This window comes from Dermochelys coriacea, chromosome 3 (assembly GCF_009764565.3).
Source record: "Dermochelys coriacea isolate rDerCor1 chromosome 3, rDerCor1.pri.v4, whole genome shotgun sequence".
Taxonomy (NCBI): Eukaryota; Metazoa; Chordata; order Testudines; family Dermochelyidae; genus Dermochelys; species Dermochelys coriacea.
In genome coordinates, this window is record NC_050070.1 from 159407005 (window position 1) to 159426660 (window position 19656).

General features: G+C 46.4%; 1 protein-coding gene across 1 annotated transcript in view; it reads left to right on the plus strand.

Moving 5' to 3' along the window:
• The window catches only part of ITPKB (inositol-trisphosphate 3-kinase B), a 112873-nt gene extending 101601 nt beyond the window's left edge, over nucleotides 1-11272 (plus strand). Inside the window, exons 6-8 of the mRNA XM_038397111.2 lie at nucleotides 1960-2061; nucleotides 3390-3461; nucleotides 7046-11272. Coding sequence (XP_038253039.1) covers nucleotides 1960-2061; nucleotides 3390-3461; nucleotides 7046-7261 — 390 coding nt within the window. The 3' untranslated portion in view covers nucleotides 7262-11272. The remainder of the gene's footprint in view (nucleotides 1-1959; nucleotides 2062-3389; nucleotides 3462-7045) is intronic.
• The last annotated feature ends 8384 nt before the right edge of the window (nucleotides 11273-19656 follow it).

Genomic DNA, 19656 nt, shown 5'->3' on the forward strand with positions numbered 1-19656 from the left:
TCTTAGGCTATGTCTGCATAAACCTTTTGTCTTAAAATTTCCCATCATTGCTATTGATAGAAAACACAAATGTAGGGCTGGAAGGGACTTTGAGAGGCCATCTAGCCCAGCCCCCTGAACGGAAGCAGGACCTAGTATACTGAGACCATCCCTCACAGGTATTTGTCCAACCTGTTCTTAAAAGCCTCCAGTGATGAGGATTCCATAATCTCAATAGACTAGCTCAGCCATGGGTGCCCCACAGCCACCTCACTCAGAACAGGCTAGATGACCAAATGAGAAACATGCTGGCAATCTGTCTACCTCCTACCACTGTGGAGCTGCATCCTTCCCATTTATAGCAATGGTGAGAAATTTAAGGAAAAAAGGCCTAACACTTACCTCTTCACTACATCAGACTTTGTTTAGGTCAAAGGTAAAAGCTAGAGATGCCTATTCATGACCACTGCATCTTTTTTTTTCTTGCAACTCCTTTTATTGCCTGCTCTGTGGCTTTTGGGAGGAGAGAAGATATTTAATGATAGACCTGACCTGACTCTTCAATCCATGGTCAACCTACATAGGTCACAAAGCCTCCACTGTGGATCTTCGTCTGACAATGATGCTTAAAGAAATCCTTCCAGGGCAGATTCTGACATCCTTGTTCATGTGGAGTAGCTGATTTCAAGGGGACCTTTCCTGAAGTGTGTACCGCTCGCTGCCAAGTGATGGGAATCTGGTCTTGAGCCATTTGGCTGTTTCCTCTGCTGAGCAGGAGCAGATGAAAGCAGGCAGGTTCAGCTGGGAGGGTGTGCTGGGTCCCTGCTAGGTCTAGGCTGGGTGCAGCCTGAGCAGGTGAGATGTTCAGGTAGCAACGCTGCTCAACTGGAACGGGAGGGAAGAGTGTGCACAACTTGCTGAGTTTTTACACTGTATGTCCCAGATCTTGAACACAGAGATGATCATAAACAGCCGACAGGCAGGCGTTTTTATGACTCTTGACCATTATCAATGGGCTGGGGACCTGGGTTTCCTGCAGACCCACCATTTTTTGCAGTTTTCAGTAGGGAGTAAAGCGGGTATTGCCCAGGGCCTATGTGTGAACTGCTGCAGCCTGCATTATGTCTTCCCATCCAAAAGTTGCCCTAGTGTTTCAAATCAGACTGGCTACTCAGGGATTTTTGTGTCCCCTTCTGGGAAGTATCTACCTTTCCCTTCCCTCCATCCTCAGATGTTTTCTAGCACAACTTTTATGCTTGCTTCTTCTTGATGCAAGAATACAATAAGAGGCAGCCACTGGCTATTAAAGATTCTGGTCAGAAAAAGCAGGGAGAAGGAATTCAGGAGCTACATGGCAAAAAAAATGAGTGGTACTTACTTCTAGGACCTGTGTTTGGGGTCAGTCAGTGCTATGGTCCCTGGACAGTAACTTGCCCATGTCGTTAGTGGCCTTGGCAGGTCTCTGTGACACCGGGGAGTTTCTGCTAAGATTCTTTATTAAGTAATGGGCAAGACTGAAGCTGGCTGCAAGAGCTGAATAGCAGGTCAGTCTGTCTTCTGACATCTTCAGTTAAGGCAAATAGCCACTGCATCTGACCCTCCATAAAGCAGAGGACTGTCACTCCCTAGAGAATAGAGCATTAGACTGGGACTCGGGAGACCTGGGTTCAAATCCTGGCTCTGTCACTGGTCCTGCTGGGTGACTTCTCAGTACCTCTATTTTCCCATCTGTAAAATAGGGATAGTGATATTACCTCTCTCTGTAAAGCACTTTGAGCTGAAAAGCGCTATGGAAGAGTAGGTATTATTTATTATTATTTCATGGCACTTACTTGAATCTTGGCCACCTGTCCCCTTGGCCTCAAGGAGGCCAGTCTGCATTCTAGTTCATGACATGCCCAGCAGTGTTTCAAACACAAGTCACCTCCTCTAACTGCCTGCTCTCATGACAATGTGTCTGGATTTCTCTCCCTTTTTAAGAAAGAAGATGGCTCAGTGAACCGGGATTTCAAGAAGACAAGAACAAAGGAACAGGTCACAGAGGCCTTCAGAGAATTCACTAAAGGAAACCGTAACATTTTGGTGAGTCAGGAGTTGCATTAGGACGACATTGCCCAAATGCCTGTCATGTGCGAGGGTGGGCTCCTTCCTCCTCTAGACTCTTGCCTTGCTGGTGCATTGCCTAATGCCAAGGACCACAGAATTAACCTTGCTGCTGCTGTGCCGAGCCCATTGGAAAATAGCACCAAAAGGGCAAAGTAGAGACCACTTCCTAGCCTGGAGATGGTGCAGGGGTAGGCAGAGGCTAGGAGAGAAAATGTTCTTCGCTGTAATGGCAACACTCAGACTTTGCACTAGGCAACTGATTATATCAGGTAGCTAGTAGGATTATGAAACCATTCACTGCCAGAGGACAGACGCGGAAGCGTAGGCTTGGTCGGCTAAACCAGGGGAGGGGAAGTCTGCTGTAGAGATGGAGAAGAGGCTGCAGGCTCCCATCAGTAGTGGCTGCGGCTGGTGAAGAAAGACCGGACCTTTCCATTTGTTCTCTTACCTCTGATCTCTGGATGCTTGGCTGGAGAAGATTTCCTTCCTATACGGTGGGTTGCCTCATAAGGCAGGCTGTAAGGGTGCCCAGTGTCCCAGCCATCCAGGGGCGTTGGGGGGGCAGGAGAGGACCATCTTGTCTGTAGCCGTCCCTCTCCTGGGCCTGAGCGCTGCAAACACATGTATCCTCCACATGCCAAATGGTGCTGCTGCGCGTTGTTAGGTGAACTAGCTGGTTAGCTGTAAATGTTTTACATAGACTGGGTGAAATATGCAATTGATAAACTAGCTCCGTTTTAGGCCCTACCATATAAAGCCTATTAGCGAATAACTCTAAATGGCCTGACTCTTAGAGCTGCCAATTTCAAACCTGCCTGTTTACTTTAATGTTAGCTAACTGGGGTTTATTCTTCGTTCTGTAAACGATGCTGCCCAGCTCTGGTTTGGCCAAATTGCTCCTATGTACGCAAATGGACTTGGGAGTCCTTTCAAACCACTTTGACACTGTTTAAGGCTAGGGCTAATGAGAGGTGAATCTAATCAGTCAAACTGCTAACCTCCTGAAGTCCACCCCTCTCAACCTCCCACCAGAGCCAGAGTTTGAGCAGTTGATTTGACTCCTCTAAGAAGAGGGGCTGGAAGCACAGTTAGCCAGTACTGTATGTATTTGAATATTTATAATTTAGCCTGCTTTTTGGATTAGACTAGGAACATTGGTGTGATTAGCAAGGGGATTTTGAAGGATTCCAGAAATTCACTAGGTTACTAGTCTAACATGCCCCTCTCTAAGTCTTACCAATGACTAACTTGAAAAGACTTAAATTCACAGTAGTGCTTATAGCTTATTTTCTTTATCATTCCAGAACGGTTACCTTAATCGGTTGAAGGGGATCCATGACACCCTGGAGACATCGCCATTCTTTAAATGCCATGAGGTAAAACTTGCCTTTCTCCCTTGAGATGATGCTTAGCTAGATCTGTCTCTATGTATACTGTGTAGCTTCTGTCCAAGAAAGGGATGTAGTCAATATTAGAACTCATACATTTCTTAAACTTGAGTTTATTCTCAAATGTGTATTTTCATAGGTTTGTCTGCTTAGTACCTGCAGGGAGATCATATGACCTACAACTTTGATGTAACCTTGTCACATCTGACACTAAGTGACAGCTACCTTTAAATTGTATGGTTTCAGAGTAGCAGCCGTGTTAGTCTGTATTCGCAAAAAGAAAAGGAGTACTTGTGGCACCTTAGAGACTAACAAATTTATTAGAGCATAAGCTTTCGTGAGCTACAGCTCACTTCATCGGATGCATCCGATGAAGTGAGCTGTAGCTCACGAAAGCTTATGCTCTAATAAATTTGTTAGTCTCTAAGGTGCCACAAGTACTCCTTTTCTTTTTAAATTGTATGACCATCAATTTTTATTAGTCTAGGAGCTCATGTTTAAATGTTTGTTCAGAATGCTTATGCTTATATATGACTTCAGGAATATTCCTAGCTTTTCTATTCCTAGCTATTCTATCATATATATATATATATAAAATGTATCTCTGTACTAAAGTCTACATAAGTGCAAATTCCAGATAATGGTTGGCGTCCAGCATCATGAGCTATTCAAACATGCTTCCAGATACTCTCCCAGCATCCTTTGAGGTATCTCAAAACAGCACTTATAGAATATGCTGGGAAGAGCTGGTTAGGGATCTTCTCTCAGAATTATTTTCTGACAGAAAATAGTTTCCATATTTTTCCCTACAGGTTTTTGTGCCTGAATCACAAGTCTCAGGGCAATTGAAATGTTGAAATTACTCGAAACAAAGGGTTTTGGGTCAGTTCAACAAACCAAAATTAAACATTTAGATTGCAGCAATGTCAGGGTTGGGGTTTTTTTGTTTTGTTTTGTTTTTTGAGCCAATGTTGAAACAAAGCATTTTGACATTTCCAAATGGAAATCTTCTGGAATTTCCATTCCACAGGAAACTTCAAAATAACAACTTTTCAGTCTGGTTTCGGACTAAAATAAATATTGAAAAGTCAGCATTTTCCATGGGATGGAAACTCCGAATTTTGCTGAGTTCTGTTGCTGGGGTTCTCCTCTGGAGAGTGGGAAGAGCAAGCTTTTTCAGAACTCAGTTACCAAAGAGATGAGAATGAAGCACTTATGCAGGAGTAATTTCTTTAAAGCAAAACTGGTCCTTCAGGGCAAAGGGGGGCTATCAGAGTGGAAAGGAGTACTTCAGATGTGCATTCATTCCCAGACCTGTCTATCTCTGGGAAAGCTCCAATGCACTGAGGGAGAAAGCCTCCTCACAAATGTAAATTCATAACAACTTGATCAAACTCTACATGCTTCCATTTAAAAACTTTTTTTTCTATAGGCAGACCTAAAACGGGTGATGCTTCAAACACAGTAGCACTTCTGTTTTGAAATGCTGACACTGGTTGAATTCTTCTAGAGCTGCATCACTGTTCTTTCCTGGGGACTGCTTCAGGGGATGGGCTAGGCTCCAGCACTTCCCCCATGCTGTCTTGAACTGGTGATTAACATGGAACATCTTCTGACCAGTCTGGTGACTGGTCAGATGGTCTTGTTAGTCTAATTTCTCCTGTTAGGATCCCTTCCAGCTAACAAATTGCTCTTCAGTCCCTTTCATGGTTCAAGAACGGCTTCCTACAATTGGCTGAGTCTTTCTCTGCTAGCTTCCAAGTGTCATCTGCATTCCCAGGCCCTTATTCGAAGGGCTAGCTGAAGGTGCCCACTTTTGCTGCTCCTGTAGGGGTTGCGTTAACCATTGCTACCATGAATAGCAATAGTGCAAATCAGTACAGAGTCCATCAAACTACTGTACCTGGGAGACACATTATTATGGCCCTGACTCTGTAAAATGCTTCTGTGTGGGAAGCTTACTTGAGTGTTTTCCTGAATTGTGGCCTATGCGCTGACTGAATTCTTTTTTAACTGGGGAAGCAGAAGCTATGTGAGGCAAAACTATGCAGTGAGGATTATGAAATGTGATCCAGGCATCCATGTGCACAACTGAAACACAGTATTGATGCAAAAACTGACTCAAACCCAGCACCGGGTAAGAACCTTGGGGAACACCTTAGGCAGGCCAGGCAGTGGGATCTGAAAGTCCACATACCTTGGCCCAGCAGGGAAAGCAAATATCACAGGCTCTTCAGAGGCGCTGAGCACCCACAGCTCCCACTGGAGTCAGTGAGCTCTGTGGATATTCAGCACCTGGCCAAACTGGAAATAAGGCCAGGTATTAAAGGAAGGAGAAGTGCAAAGGGGGCCCTTCCTCTGCATGAGTTTGTGTGAGCTCTGTTCCACCTTCTCCTTGGCTATCCTGGTTGGGATTCCCCCAGGAGGGGAAGCTGCAGCAGAAGGATTACCTTCTTCAGGCAGGCTTTCTTAAAGTAATACACAGCCAAATTCTACACACAGATGCCCTCCCAAACTCCTGTTGGATTCAGTGGGAGAGGTGCATGCACACACACTGAGGACAGACAGGATTTAATTGTCTAAAGGCTTATCAGAATGTGAAACAGCCCGTTGTAGTAGTGGCAGCAGCTCACGGAAGGGATGGCTGTTACCCTACTGTCCTGTAACATCCTGGTAGACTTACAGAGGCTACGAGCCTTGGTGAAACCTATCCCAGTCTCTTTTCTAAGTGTTACTGGATGAAGCATCAGTCAGGGAGGGGACATTTTGTCTGTGTATAACTTGTATTCAAGAACTTAAGCACAATTGCTGAGGCGGTGTTTGTATATCATAGGATGCAGACCCAGTGAATGTAGCTTAATTCCAGGCATTGATCATCCATAAGGAACTTGGCTTGTGAAGAGCCTTATTCTAAATGCTGATGCAAAGGGCTTGGCTATGCAGGGACACCCCAAAATTAAGACAAATCAAATGCAAGTATGACGTTAATGGGCATAAGTGAACGCACATGAATTCCTGAGCAGATGCTCTCGTTTAAAGTGGCCTACGTTTGCTGTATCTTTATCCTCCTTTGAAGACTCTAGAAATAGGAGGATTAAGGTCCAATAAGGCCACTTTACTTCTGAATGGCAGCGTTCACTCAGTGGTTTTGTGTGCTTTAACTGATGTGCATTAACCTCATACCTTTAGTCTTAACTTTCCTGAGTGTCCCAATGAAGACAAGCCCTATGTCTTCCGGGCCCTCCCCCCCGAACCTCCACTTGGCTTCTGAAGTTTGCAGCTGCAATTTTATATGCCCAAAGTTTCATGCTCCTCTCTTCGGCAAAGCTTCTTGCATGCACAAAATCCGTGACTTGTGAGTAAATCAGGTAGTTTAAATGTCTGATTTGCATGTGCAAATGCAGCTGGTATGCACAAATCCAAGTTTTTGCACATGCAAAAACTGGAGCGTAAAATATTGCAGGTGCAGTTTTAGATAATGGGAGTGTGACCGCAAAAGCAGTTATATCCTGACTGGCATATATGTCTGTCTAAAACTGGAAGCATGAATACTGGGGTCTTTTTCTCTGCAGGTAATTGGGAGCTCCCTCCTCTTCATTCATGACCAAAAGGAACAGGCCAAAGTCTGGATGATCGACTTTGGGAAAACCACACCACTGCCAGAGGGACAATTCCTCCAGCACAACGTGCCATGGGTGGAAGGGAACAGAGAGGACGGCTACCTCTGGGGGCTGGACAACCTCATTAAGATCCTAATGGAATTGTCACAGAGCGAGGACCTGCATTAAAGCCATATGTCCAATTCCACCACTACCCAGCATCCTGCCCCTCAAACTGACTCTTCTGAACTGCACTACAAGACACTTTCCAACCCCCCGCCCATGTTAAAGCTATCACTTCCCTATTTAAAGGTGGTTTTTAGTTTTTGTACATATGTAGATGGCCTGCCAGAACAAACGCTGAACTTGAAGCCTTGGCTTTGCTCAGTAGATGGGAGCAGATCATGTTGCTCATCACGGGCGCCTGAGCAGCAAGCAGCTGTGGTCTGGTTGGCTAGGCGAACGCATGCTCTTTTCATAGCATTTCTAGCTCTTAGTCCATCTCTTTTTAACAAGAACTTACGTAGTGAGCAGTTGTGCAGCTGATGTGCCCTCCAGTTGAATGAAGATGGTGTCCGACGACTGAACTGTGTAATTAAAGCCGTTTCAGCTAAGCGAATGACAGAACTTATTCATCTGTAAGGATCATCTGTCCTCTAGTGGCTGGTGCTGGTAACACACCATCCTCCAAGCAGGCAAAGCTCCATAGCTTTTAGATTGCCATTTTAAGTGTTCTGGAGAAGGTGAAGGCAGGGACACCAGATTGGGAACGGTTTAGTTACATTTAATAACGTCCTTCGTCCTAGGAAGCTAGAGGTGTAGACTCCTTAGGAGATCTAGGTTTCTCTCTCTCTTTTCGAGCAACCTTGTTACCCACTTGTGATTGTTCCGTTATTTTTGAGTGGCCATTGGAATTGCAAAGTCTGTTCTTGTCAATAACTAAGCGTAGTATGACTCTGGCTCTTACTAACCTGGTTGATGAGCTTCCCTCCAACCACTGAGCTGGCAATGTCAGCTGTAGATGTTTACCATCGGCCTGTCTTCAAATTGAAACCACCTTTGAGCAATGTAGCAGTAGGGCAGTGTGCTGGCACATGACAATCTGAGACTGATCTCAGACCTTGTAGGCCAGTACTGGCTGAGAATGCTGTGGAACCAATAGTCTGAACCTAGACAACAAAGAAGAAATTTCTCTTCTGTCTCCAGCGATCCTGCTCTCATTATAGGAGCAACTGCCAACCCTCCTAAGCTGGGATGGCGGCCTACCATGTGGCTTGAAGCCTCAGATGAGGCTGAAGGAGAGCGAAAGTGGCTATGGGACCATTATGAAACTTTAAAAAGGCTTCAGTGTTGGTGGGTATTTCCTAGCAATAATCAGATAAGCAGTCCTCTGCACTGTGTAAGGTTAATACTGCCAAGTGTGCAAAAGGGGATGGGAACACCTGGTAAATCTGGGTCAGAAGGGAGTTCACAGAGGGAGCGGAATCCATTATTTTTCAATGCCTTTGAGCGTCTTTAGTATCCTTGTAACGAGCCCTTACGATTAGCAAATGCCAGGCATACTTATGGGTTTTTGTAGAACCAGTCCTGGCTACATCTCAAACAGAATTGCATTAATTGATCTAAAAGGGTTCTTTCATATGTGCAAATAACCTACTCCTAGTGGTGTGCGTTGAGAGCTCTCATATCTACAGGGGTATATGGAGGAGGTTAGGGCGGGGAGGCAGCTCTCAAGGTTATCACTTCAGTTTTACTGAGTAAGACAAAGGGATTTAAGGCAGCCCCCTCCCCCCCTCCTTGTTACCCATGTAGCTCACTAAATCCAGCTCTGGTTTTCACAAATTGTTCCCAAATTTGCTCTGCCTAAATTGGATGTATACATGGCCTTTCTGCTTCAAGGCTTGTGAAAACAACCAGTTCTCTATTTAGGGTGGAGGCTAATTTTTAACTTCCTGGAACATTGAACTAAGCAGCATGCTTTTAGCAGAGCTAGCTTGCTAAAGGTCAGCTATTGACGGGGGAGGGGAAGGCTGTTGGTGCCTCTTGCTCTTCCTGGAGACCTTGGAGTTCTCCAGAACTTAGGACATAAGGACAGTATTGAGCTTGGGTCATGAACAAACCTGCAGCTTTTTCTCCATGAATAATACAAGCTAGCTAGGAGTCTGGCAGAAGTTATGAACCTTTCTCTCCCCACCCCCACCTCCGAAAGACCATTGTCTCATCTCTTTCCCCAACAGCGATGCTATCAGACCGCTCTGCAATAGTTAGATGGGTGCAACTTTCCTGTGTCAGGAAGGTACCCTCACTGCGGCGCTAGGTGTGTGGGGGGGCACTCAGCCATCTGTTGTTCCCTAGCCGTGCACAAATCTCTCTCATGGAGATTAAAATCTCAGACTTTCTCAGTTCATATCTCACCAGGCACAGGTCTGTAGTTCTGAGCATACAGTTGTAAATGGTTGCACTGTTCAGCTTTTTTGCCTAGGTTTCCTATGCTGCATAAAGTAGCCCCTGTGGAAGTGCCTTATGAACTTGCCCCTATTCCATTAGTATCATGAAAAAGGTTTTTAAGTTATATTTATTTTCATTCCTTTTTAATTGCACAAAACACTACGACTTAATGCATGGAATCTTTTTTTTTTTAAAAACCCTGTCTTTTTAGTTTTTAAAAAGTCCTTTTCCAGCTTTGGGGAAAGGGCTTTGAGCAGCAGCCTAGATATGTATCAATTTTAGCTGCAGTTTAGCTTTGCATAGCTCCTGTATATGTATATTATTTTAAAGTCTGTTTTATAACCCAGTTCCTTGCTTTGTGGCTTTGAAAGAAGCGCATTGTTTCCCCAGATGTCTTATGCCTACCTAGAGGCTGGAACTGTTGCTGTGAGGTATTCCCCCCCGCCGCCCCCCTCGGTCATTGGGTGATGCAGAGTAAATCTGAACTGTACTGAAACACCAACGCACAGTGCCTGTAAAGAGCCTATAACTTCCAAATAAAGGCATATGAAAACCAGCTATGTTTGGTTGCAAAGGGAGAGTTCATTCCAGGTCATCGAACCTTGGAGTAACTCAAGGGTTGGACCTGTCCTGCTCTGAGCACCCGCTCATTAAGGGCCTGATTCTATCCTTGGATACACCTGTACCAGGAGTAAAACTGGGTGTAAATAAGAGGAGAATCAGATCCTAAACCAGGGGTGGGTGGCGGAGAACTTACATGAAAGGGAAATCAGACTTCATCTGGGAGGCAAACCAAAGCCAAACCTGTAGGGATCTTGGCTGCCAGATGTCTGTGGTTGTGGGGAGTAGAGCTTTCATTTGCCCACGGTCAGGGACAATGGCTACTGCACTCACAGCCTCCCAGCATTGCTTGTCTGGAAAGATCCTAATCAAAGAAACTGCCACTCAAGCTGTTTCCCAATGTGTTGTGGCTCCTGTCAAGCCCCTCTTTATACCCTTGTCTCTGATCTCTGCTTTGGACAAGGAGAAACCATGGATAACCAAGCGTTCCTTTATAGGCCACATACTCTAACATAAAGAAAAGGAGTACTTGTGGCACCTTAGAGACTAACAAATTTATTAGAGCATAAGCTTTCGTGAGCTACAGCTCACTTCATCGGATGCATTTGGTGGAAAAAACAGAGGGGAGATTGATATACACACACAGAGAACATGAAACAATGGGTTTATCATACACACTGTAAGGAGAGTGATCACTTAAGATAAGCCATCAGCAGCAGCAGGGGGGAAAAGGAGGAAAACCTTTCATGGTGACAAGCAAGGTAGGCTATTTCCAGCAGTTAACAAGAATATCTGAGGAAAGCATGCAGGCTGTTGCCTTTTAGGGCTCTTGGCCAAAACACCAATACTCAGTTCCCTGGGAGCAATTCTGCCTGAAGGACTGAGTTCAAAAGACTGAGAGCTCAAACTCCCTTGCTGCTTGCCAAGGTCCCAAAAGAAATTGTATCAGAAAATTAACACAGCATGTATTCCAACTGCAAACTTGCTTGCATGCTAAGAAGAAACTTGTAAGACTATGTGTAACACACCATAGAGTGAACTCTTGTATAACAATACTTAACTACATCATGCAGGCCCTGAGAATTAGTAATATCTCAGTATTGCCAACTCTTTATCGCAAGTCTGGGGATATTTGATGCTCTATTTATAACAGTGGCTCCTGGAGACAAGTGAGAATCTCAGCTTCCATTTTAAAAAAAGTTTCTAGACCTCAGTTGTAGAGAGGAGCTTGGAAATGGACGTGAAGAGCCCCCCAAAGGCTCAAACCAGATGGCAAATAAAACACCGTAAATCTATATTTTACTACATTGTGAGAGATTTTTTTATATCATGATTGTTTTGAAGGAGGGGAGGGGTTGACTCAGGTTGGATTGGTAATGCTGGCAGCTTTACTGGGAGTTGAAAATGCAAAGTGCTACCTACAAATCTGACGCCCACGCTGCAGTTTTGAGCAGAGGGCAGCTGCAGGGCAGAAAACATGCCTACCTGTAGTCTGCCTTGATCTGCTGCATTCTCCAAATGGACATTCCAGCCCTCTGAGTCTCAAATCTCCAATCTATCTGAACACTTCATACACCTTGTTAAATTCTGGGCTAGTATACTGGAAGACTTATCGAGTAAGTTCCTGCAAACTGCTCTACATTTCCACTAACAGGTAGATTTTACAGTCTCTCTTAGCCCCCCACCCCCAGTTAGAAAACTGAAAAAAATGCTTTTTAAACCCCTCCTCCCAGATCTTGAACAGGCCTGAGGTTGGCACCAGGCACTCACTCAGAGTGTAAGAGAGAAGGGGGAGAAGATAGCAGGTTAGCATGTGATATATGTTAAAATCTTGTGAGAATATGAGTGATGCGCTAAGTGATATAAATAGGATGTGTTAATCACTCTCCCCCCTCCCTGTGGAAATGCAGGGCTTATCTGTAGTGATCTGCCTTTGTCTGAGCCTTGAGTCCGGCTAACTGAAAGCTGAGAGTGTAGAATAACCTAGAGAGCCCTGACACTCTTGGTCAGCAGCATCTTACTTGGAAATTGAAGCTGACAAGGTAACATTTACCTTGTCACTTTTAATTAACAATGGAGGAACCAGCTGCTCCAGCATCTCACACTAAAAAAAATGAGGAGTACTTGTGGCACCTTAAAGACTAAGAAATTTATTTGGGCATAAGCTTTCGTGAGCTACAGCTCACTTCTTCGGATGAATGCAGTGGAAAATACAGTAGGAAGATATATATTCACAGAGAAGATGAAAAAATGAGTATTGCCATACCAACTGTAACGAGACTAATCAATTAAGGTGGGCTATTATCAGCAGGAGAAAAAAAACTTTTGTAGTGATAATCAGGATAGCCTATTTCAAACAATTGTCAAGAAGGTGTGTAACACTGACTCCCAAGTGCAAATTCCTCAGGGGCTGATGTGTAGACATGATAGTCGAAGCATTGTGGCATAGAGGCACCTCGTGCCTTGGTTGAAGCATGAGTTACAGTGCCTTTACTGCTTTCACTCAAGCCACTGTTCGATGAAATGTCATCAGTCACTTGTGTCTCTGGCGCAGCTGCAGTACCTGGTGAGGAATGGCATTGTGCAGCCTGTAATCACTCTTATCCCAGAAACCCCTCTCTTTGATGCGTGGCTGGAGTGGGGAGATGGGAACTCTAATGGCTTGTCAGTAGTGCCTTGAATGTGGGTATCACGCTGTCATCAGAAAGCGCTGGGCCTTGACTCGGCTTTTCAGAAGGGCTGATTGCTGGCTGCTTCTAGGCACACGGGTGCACAGAGAAAGGGATGGGGGTAAGGTGCGGGTTTGAGCAGATTTGGGTGGTGGCCCCAACCAAAAGCCTTCAGCCACAGCAAGGAAGAAAACACCCTTAGACATGTGGTGTGTAGGGGTTTTTCAGATTGTTTTAACATTCAGACCTTTTTATTAAGGTGCTGGTAGGGTGTTTAAAATCAAGCGGACAGCGTCCGCATAGGCGTTGGGAGATCTGAGCGCTATTCCTGACTCTGCCACTTGGCAACATGGGACAGGGCCTTAACCTTTGTGTCTCCGTTTTGTGATCTGTAAAGCAGGGAGGACACTTAACTGTTTAGCGGAGGGATTAGGGCTCCTAAGGCACCTTCCATACGAGGACTTTAGCAAGCTTGGCAAAGCCTTATTATTTAACCTTTTGGCTCCTGGCATGTGTGACCAGCATGGGGGATAACACTACAGTTACACTCTTTGGTTTTCAGCCAGCTAGCCTGGCTTGAAGTGTGGTATTCCTTCCCCTGGCCTCCTAATGATGTGCAGAGCTACCATGACACATTTCACAACTCCCCCCTGTGTTGGAGTATATAAACCCCACAGTGGGTAACACAGCATTAGTGAGGGCACAGGTGGCCCCACCCTGCCACACAGAAATGGAGGGAGGAGCTGAAAAAGGGGGGGAAACAGCAAAGTTGGTGGGGGACTAGACCACTAGTTTTCTGCTTCTGGTAAGATGGCTGGCTAAAGGAAAGAGGTCCTTGGGTGACTGCTGGACCCTGCCTGAAGGGTGAGCCTGATGCTCCTGACTCACCTTTGGTGAGACTACTCCATATTAGTCTGTAAGCCTAGTTGGGGCTGCAGCTTCACAGAAGCCTGCCAAAGGAACAGAACCTTAGTCCACCTGTTTCAGAGTAGCAGCTGTGTGAAGTGAGCTGTAGCTCACGAAAGCTTATGCTCAAATAAATTTGTTAGTCTCTAAGGTGCCACAAGTACTCCTTTTCTTTTAGTCCACCTGTGTGACAGCTTGTTTGGGTTTGTCGACAATCCTGGAAGGGGCAGGCAGTCTGGGGCAGAGCCTCTTATGACTGGGCTGATGAGGTGGAACACTCATTGCAGACCAGAGGCTTGGAGGAGTGCACTCTTCACCATCTCCCTCTGCCCACCCCCTGCCGCCTCCCCCTGCAAAAACCCTACAAAAGCACATGTTAAAAATAATCACTTTCCCAGCGGAGTAGGATAAACTTGGGCATTTTGTCCCATCTGCAATAGAATCAAACTTCCACCAGCCCATGGCATTTTTGACCCATGTGTTTTCAGTGAGCCATAATCCCTGCTGGCTTAAAGCACACCTCTTCCCAGATGTCTGCTGTTGCACAGTAAAGCCAAGAGATGGCAATGCTTCATTCCTATTAATCTATGAAAAATATCTACCAAGGCATTGTGATCTGAAACATTCATCCCTTACTCTGGGGCCTGGGCTGAAAGAAATGATGATGGAATTCACCTGACTGAGATAAACTCCTAGTTCTGGACTAAAAGGAGTCCCAGTCTCCTCGGGAATGCATAACCTACACCTGCTTTACACAAGCTCTCAGATATCTGGAAAGTGGCAATGGCCCTTGCCAGTTCGAGGAAGGGGGAGACTGAATTTCTCATTCTCCTACCTTCTCATCCCACTTTCCTATTTTCTATCTAGTCAGAGGCTCTCCCTTCTATGTTCCACATTCCCCTCTCCTCAACTGCCATTCTGTTCTTTCCCTCCTCCCATATCAGGTTTGAGTGCACTCTCTAGTGGGCTAGGATTGCACAGAGAGCAGCTTTGGAGTGGCCAGCTAAGAGGAGTGAACCTCCAAAGAGAGAGAGTGTAAGTTTGGTATTTTAAGTCCCTATAAAGTAAAGGGATGGGGATGGATGGTTTAGGGGCTGGTATTGGAGGGTGGCACTGCCAAGGCCCCAGCTCATATCCTGACTAGGGTAGTAATGGCTAAAGGTGATTACAGCTGCTAAGTGCTCTGTGAGAGGCCAAGGGCTGAGGCCCAGATCCTCCAGGGTCCTTAGATGCTTAACTCCCATTGATTTCTATGGGTGCTAGGAGCCTGAATACCTCTGAGGATTTGGGCCTGAGTGACTAACAATACTAAGCTGTCCTCCTGCCCATAGAGCTGCTCCCTCCCACTCAATTTAAGCACATTAGTTGGCCTCAGAGGCCACAATGGAAGGTGTCGTGTGATAATGAAAAGGACTCATACAATTGCTTCTGAACAAGGCACTGTACTAGAACAGATATTATCCGGAGAGCACCTCCCTGCTTCCCTAGAGAGCTTCTGCCTAGTACAAAACCAACCTCCACCCCCATCCTGCCTGGCTTCCTGCTAGAGCTGTGATGAGCACACATGTGCTGTACTTTGGGAGGTGATGATGTTTTGCTGTGCTTTACCAGTTGGAGGCAATGGAGAGAGCAAGAACGTCCACTCTATCTGGAGCTTGCTGTTTATTGTGCAATACCTAGCTTGGTAGAGCTACCACAGCCATCTGAGACATGGGGATCGGAGTGACCGTCTTTCTCTCATAATTTGTATTCCCTCCTTTTGTGACTCTGCACTCTAGTCCAGCCTCAAATCGGAAGCCTGACTTTCTCTAGTCTCTGAAATGCTGTTTGTGTGGTGTGTGGATTGTTCTAGCCCATCAGTAGCAAAATAAGGGTAGATCAAAATGATGGGCGGATGCTACTTGGGCAAACTCATCCTCCAGTCTTTAACGGGATGGATCTGGCTTTGACATGGGGCTTGTCAAGGTCACTTCTGAGTAGGCTGGAGAGTGGTGTCCTTTCCCTGCAGCTAGGCAGTTTTGCCCAACTAATGGTGATGCTGGCAGCTTCCCAGAAGCCTGCTGGCTACATCATATGGAACAGATCACAGCCTTGTCTGTTCGAGTCCTGCTGAAGCATTGTGGTGTCAGTGGTGCCAGCCCTCACCATTTTATTGCAAAGCACACTCTATTTATTTGGTGCGTTTCTTAAAGCCCCAGGTCCTGGAGTCGTATGACTATGTGAGACTCTCATCTTTCATTTTCTTTAAAAAAGAAAGTTCTCTACAGTCATGAAGGCTAGAAAAAGCTTGTAATGGGATGCCTAAGGGCTCAAACCAGAAATCAAATAGAGGCCCATAAGTTTTTCTAATGTTGGATTTTTTAAGCCAAACTCCAAATTTTTGTTTAAACCCCTGGAGTTGGCAGTACTGCATGTCAGGACCTGTCATCTCCCACAGGCCATATTCCATGATAAAGCTGTGGCGGCCACATGTAGAACACAGGGTGCATTTTGCTTGTGAGCTGCACTTTGGCAACACCTGGTGCAGGAAAGTATGAGACCTTCCCGTAGGCCAAGTGGCTGCCACAGCTGCACTCTCACCTTTTCCTAGCTCAAGATGCACTGAGGCACTATGCTTGCAGCCCAGACACTGCCAGGCTGAGTGATCCCGGCCGGTGCAGAGCTCTCTGAACACCAGGCTCCACAGAGTTACAAGGTGGGGATATTTTAGTCTTCTTTATTGTTCTGAGCAACCTGCTGATGTGTGTGGGTGTGTCTATTTTCTACAGGCAGGTTTTCTCTTCAGACTTACACTTCTCCCTCCACCCTCAGGAGGACTATTTTTGCATCACAGGTTTTGTGAACATACTTCAATGCATCAGAAGAAGCCATAGTCCTGAGTTCACCCTGTCCTTCAAGCTGCCCTCAATCTCCAGGCCATGAGACCTAAGGGCAGGAGTCCATAGAGATGCCCTGATCTGCAGGGCTTTAAGACCCACTGGCTGGAGTCTATGGAATCGCCTTGCTCCACAGGGCAATAGGGTCACATGACCCACGTCCAGGGGTGGGGGGTAGCCCTTCTCTGCCAGGCAGCAAGGCCTAGCGGCCAGAGTCCATAGGGGTACCCTGGGGTTTGCAAGGCAGTAAGGCCCAATGGCCAAAGTCAATAGAGATATCCCGAGGCTACAGGGCAGTAAGGGCTAGTGGCCAGAGTCATCAATGATCCACTGGGTTCACTGGCAGTCAGGTCTAGCGGCCCGAGTTGATGGAGATACCACTCCAGGCATGGCTTTATGGCCTAGCAGCCAGAGTCTATAAAGTTGCCCTCTGGGTGGAGCTGTGTGGCCTAGCAGCTGGAGCCAATAGGGTCACCTTCTAGGCACAGTTATGTGGCCGAGCTGTCAGAGTCAGTAGGGTAGGCCTCTGGGCAGGGCTGTAGGGCCTAGTGGCCGCTTGGGGGGCGGGAGGTGTGGGCCGCCACCCGGGGGGAAGTGGGGTGGCAGCCAGGTAGGGGGACCCGGGCCCTCCATGCTCTACTGGGTCCCAGCCCAGGGCCCTATGCAGTGGCAAGTGAGCCCACCACTGGTTCAGCGGGGATCCATCTGCAGGACGCTGACTGGCCTTTGGACAATGGCTTATCCCGCCCGGGCTACTTCCTACCTTGTCACTCCAGTCTGTGATCTGGGCGTCTTCGGGGTCTCTGGGTTCTTCAGCCGGTAAAATCCTTGTAGCTCAGACCTCCCTGAGGTGTCCGCAGATAGGTGGGCGTCCGTGTGGGCCTCAGCGCCTCTGGCTTCTGCGGTCTGGGGCTCCAGTGGTTCCTGGGCAGAAGCCAGCAAGAAGCATCCTTCCTCTCCGGAGGTCAGCCCAGATTGAGCCGGGCTGCTCCCTCTTATACTGCTGCTACACCTGGAACATGCCTGGTAGGATGTGGGGGCATGGTGAGTAATTAACCCTTCCCCGTCCAGTGTGTCACCCTTTCACAGACCTTTACCCATGGGATACTGTGGGCTCCACAGTGGTATTCTTCTTATACAGCTTTACAGTATCTCGGTACATGTGGCATTCTAGTGACTCTTGTGAATGGAGATGATTGGGCTTCCCAGTCTCACATGAACCTGCAAGATGTTCTTTAATCTTCATAGAATCATAGGATATCAGGGTTGGAAAGGACCTCAGGAGGTCATCTAGTTCAACCCCCTGCTCAAAGCAGGACCAATCCCCAACTAAATCATCCCAGACAGGACTTTGTCAAGCCTGACTTTAAAAACCTCAAAAGAAGGAGATTCCACCACCTCCTTAGGTAACCCATTCCAGTACTTCACCACCCTCCTAGTGAAAAAGTTTTTCCCAATATCCAACCTAAACCTCCCCCACTGTAACTTGAGACCATTATTCCTTGTTCTGTCATCTGCTACCACTGAGAACAGTCTAGATCCATCCTCTTTGGAACCCCCTTTCAGGTAGTTGAAAGCAGCTATCAAATCCCCCCTCATTCTTCTCTTCCTCAGACTAAACAATCCCAGTTCCCTCAGCCTCTCCTCATAAGTCATGTGTTCCAGTTCCTAATCATTTTTGTTGCCCTCCGCTGGACGCTTTCCAATTTTTTCACATCCTTCTTGTAGTGTGGGGCCCAAACTGGACACAGTACTCCAGATGAGGCCTCACCAATGTCAAATAAAGGGGAACTATCACGTCCCTCGATCTGCTGGCAATGCTGCTACTTATACAGCCCAAAATGCCATTGGCTTTCTTGGCAACAAGGGTACACTGTAAGTGCTTCAACTGAGGGCCACTAGAGAGGCATGGGGCTATGAACTGGTGTTTACATACACAGGCCCTCACTCATTCAGCAGGTAGCCAGACCCAGGTCCTCAAAGATATTTAGGTGCCTAACTCCCATTGATTTCAGTGGGAGTTAGATGCCTAATTCCCTTTGAGGAACTGGGCCCTACTGTCTGTCTGTCTGACTGTTTAATTTTAAGTCAAGGAAAAAGAACCAACATTTCCATAAGAGCATGGTGTCTCTCACAAGTGGGAAAGGCTACTTCTGAACTGAACACAAAATGGCGGCTGCCTCCCACAACAACCAGACTACTGGAAACAGAAACAAAGCTATGGAAATATCTGAAAAAATGTAATTAAAACCTGACATTTCCTCCAGAAATTTGATGGGTTTTTTGGGTCAAAAAAGTATTAAAAATGAAAATTTCAGCCAGCTCTACTGGAACTATGGTGGGAGCAAAAGCCTTCCTGGTAGTGTCATGGCCCTTCTGCTTCTGGTCCCAGTCAGAAACCAGCCATGCAGAAGGGAGGGGGAACAAACAGCAGGGTTGTGGAAAGCAAACGTCAACTCCAGACAATATTTGGTGTGAGTTCCTAGCAAGGGCCCAGGAATGCAAGTTGAGATAGGTTTCCATTAGTGATGGGGAAATGTGGAAGGTCAGATTGGACCCAGAAGAAACATTTTCAAAGTTGTGCTCATTATGGAGCAATTTCTTAAGAGGTGTGTGCTGAAATTCCACCATGGGAAGGACTGGAGAAAACATCTGGGGAGATATCTATCAGCCTTTTGCATCATCTCATCCGGGGTGCACAACCTATAGCCCACGATCTGTACACAGCCCACCAGAATATTTAATCGGGCTCTGGCTGTCAACCCAAGGCAGCTGGGCTCCGGCTGTCAGTCCTGGCCAGCGGGGCTCAGGCTTCAGTTTTAAATATAAATATAAATCAATACAGATGACTTTAAAGCTTATTAAAATAGGTGGAATCTGTTTGGATCACTCAAGGTTGCGCTTAGGTTTATGTGGCCTTCCTGGGTAATAAGGTTGGGCACCACAGATCTATTCCATAACCCTGCCACCTTTGCCAGGACACAATTGATGCTTTGAATTTTCTAGTGCTTTGTCCAGTCTCCTGTAATTTATTCCAATAATGCCTAGAGGCCCTAACTGAGATCACAACCCCATTGTGCTAGATGCTGTACAAACACACAGAGAGAGGCCTTGCCCCTAAGCG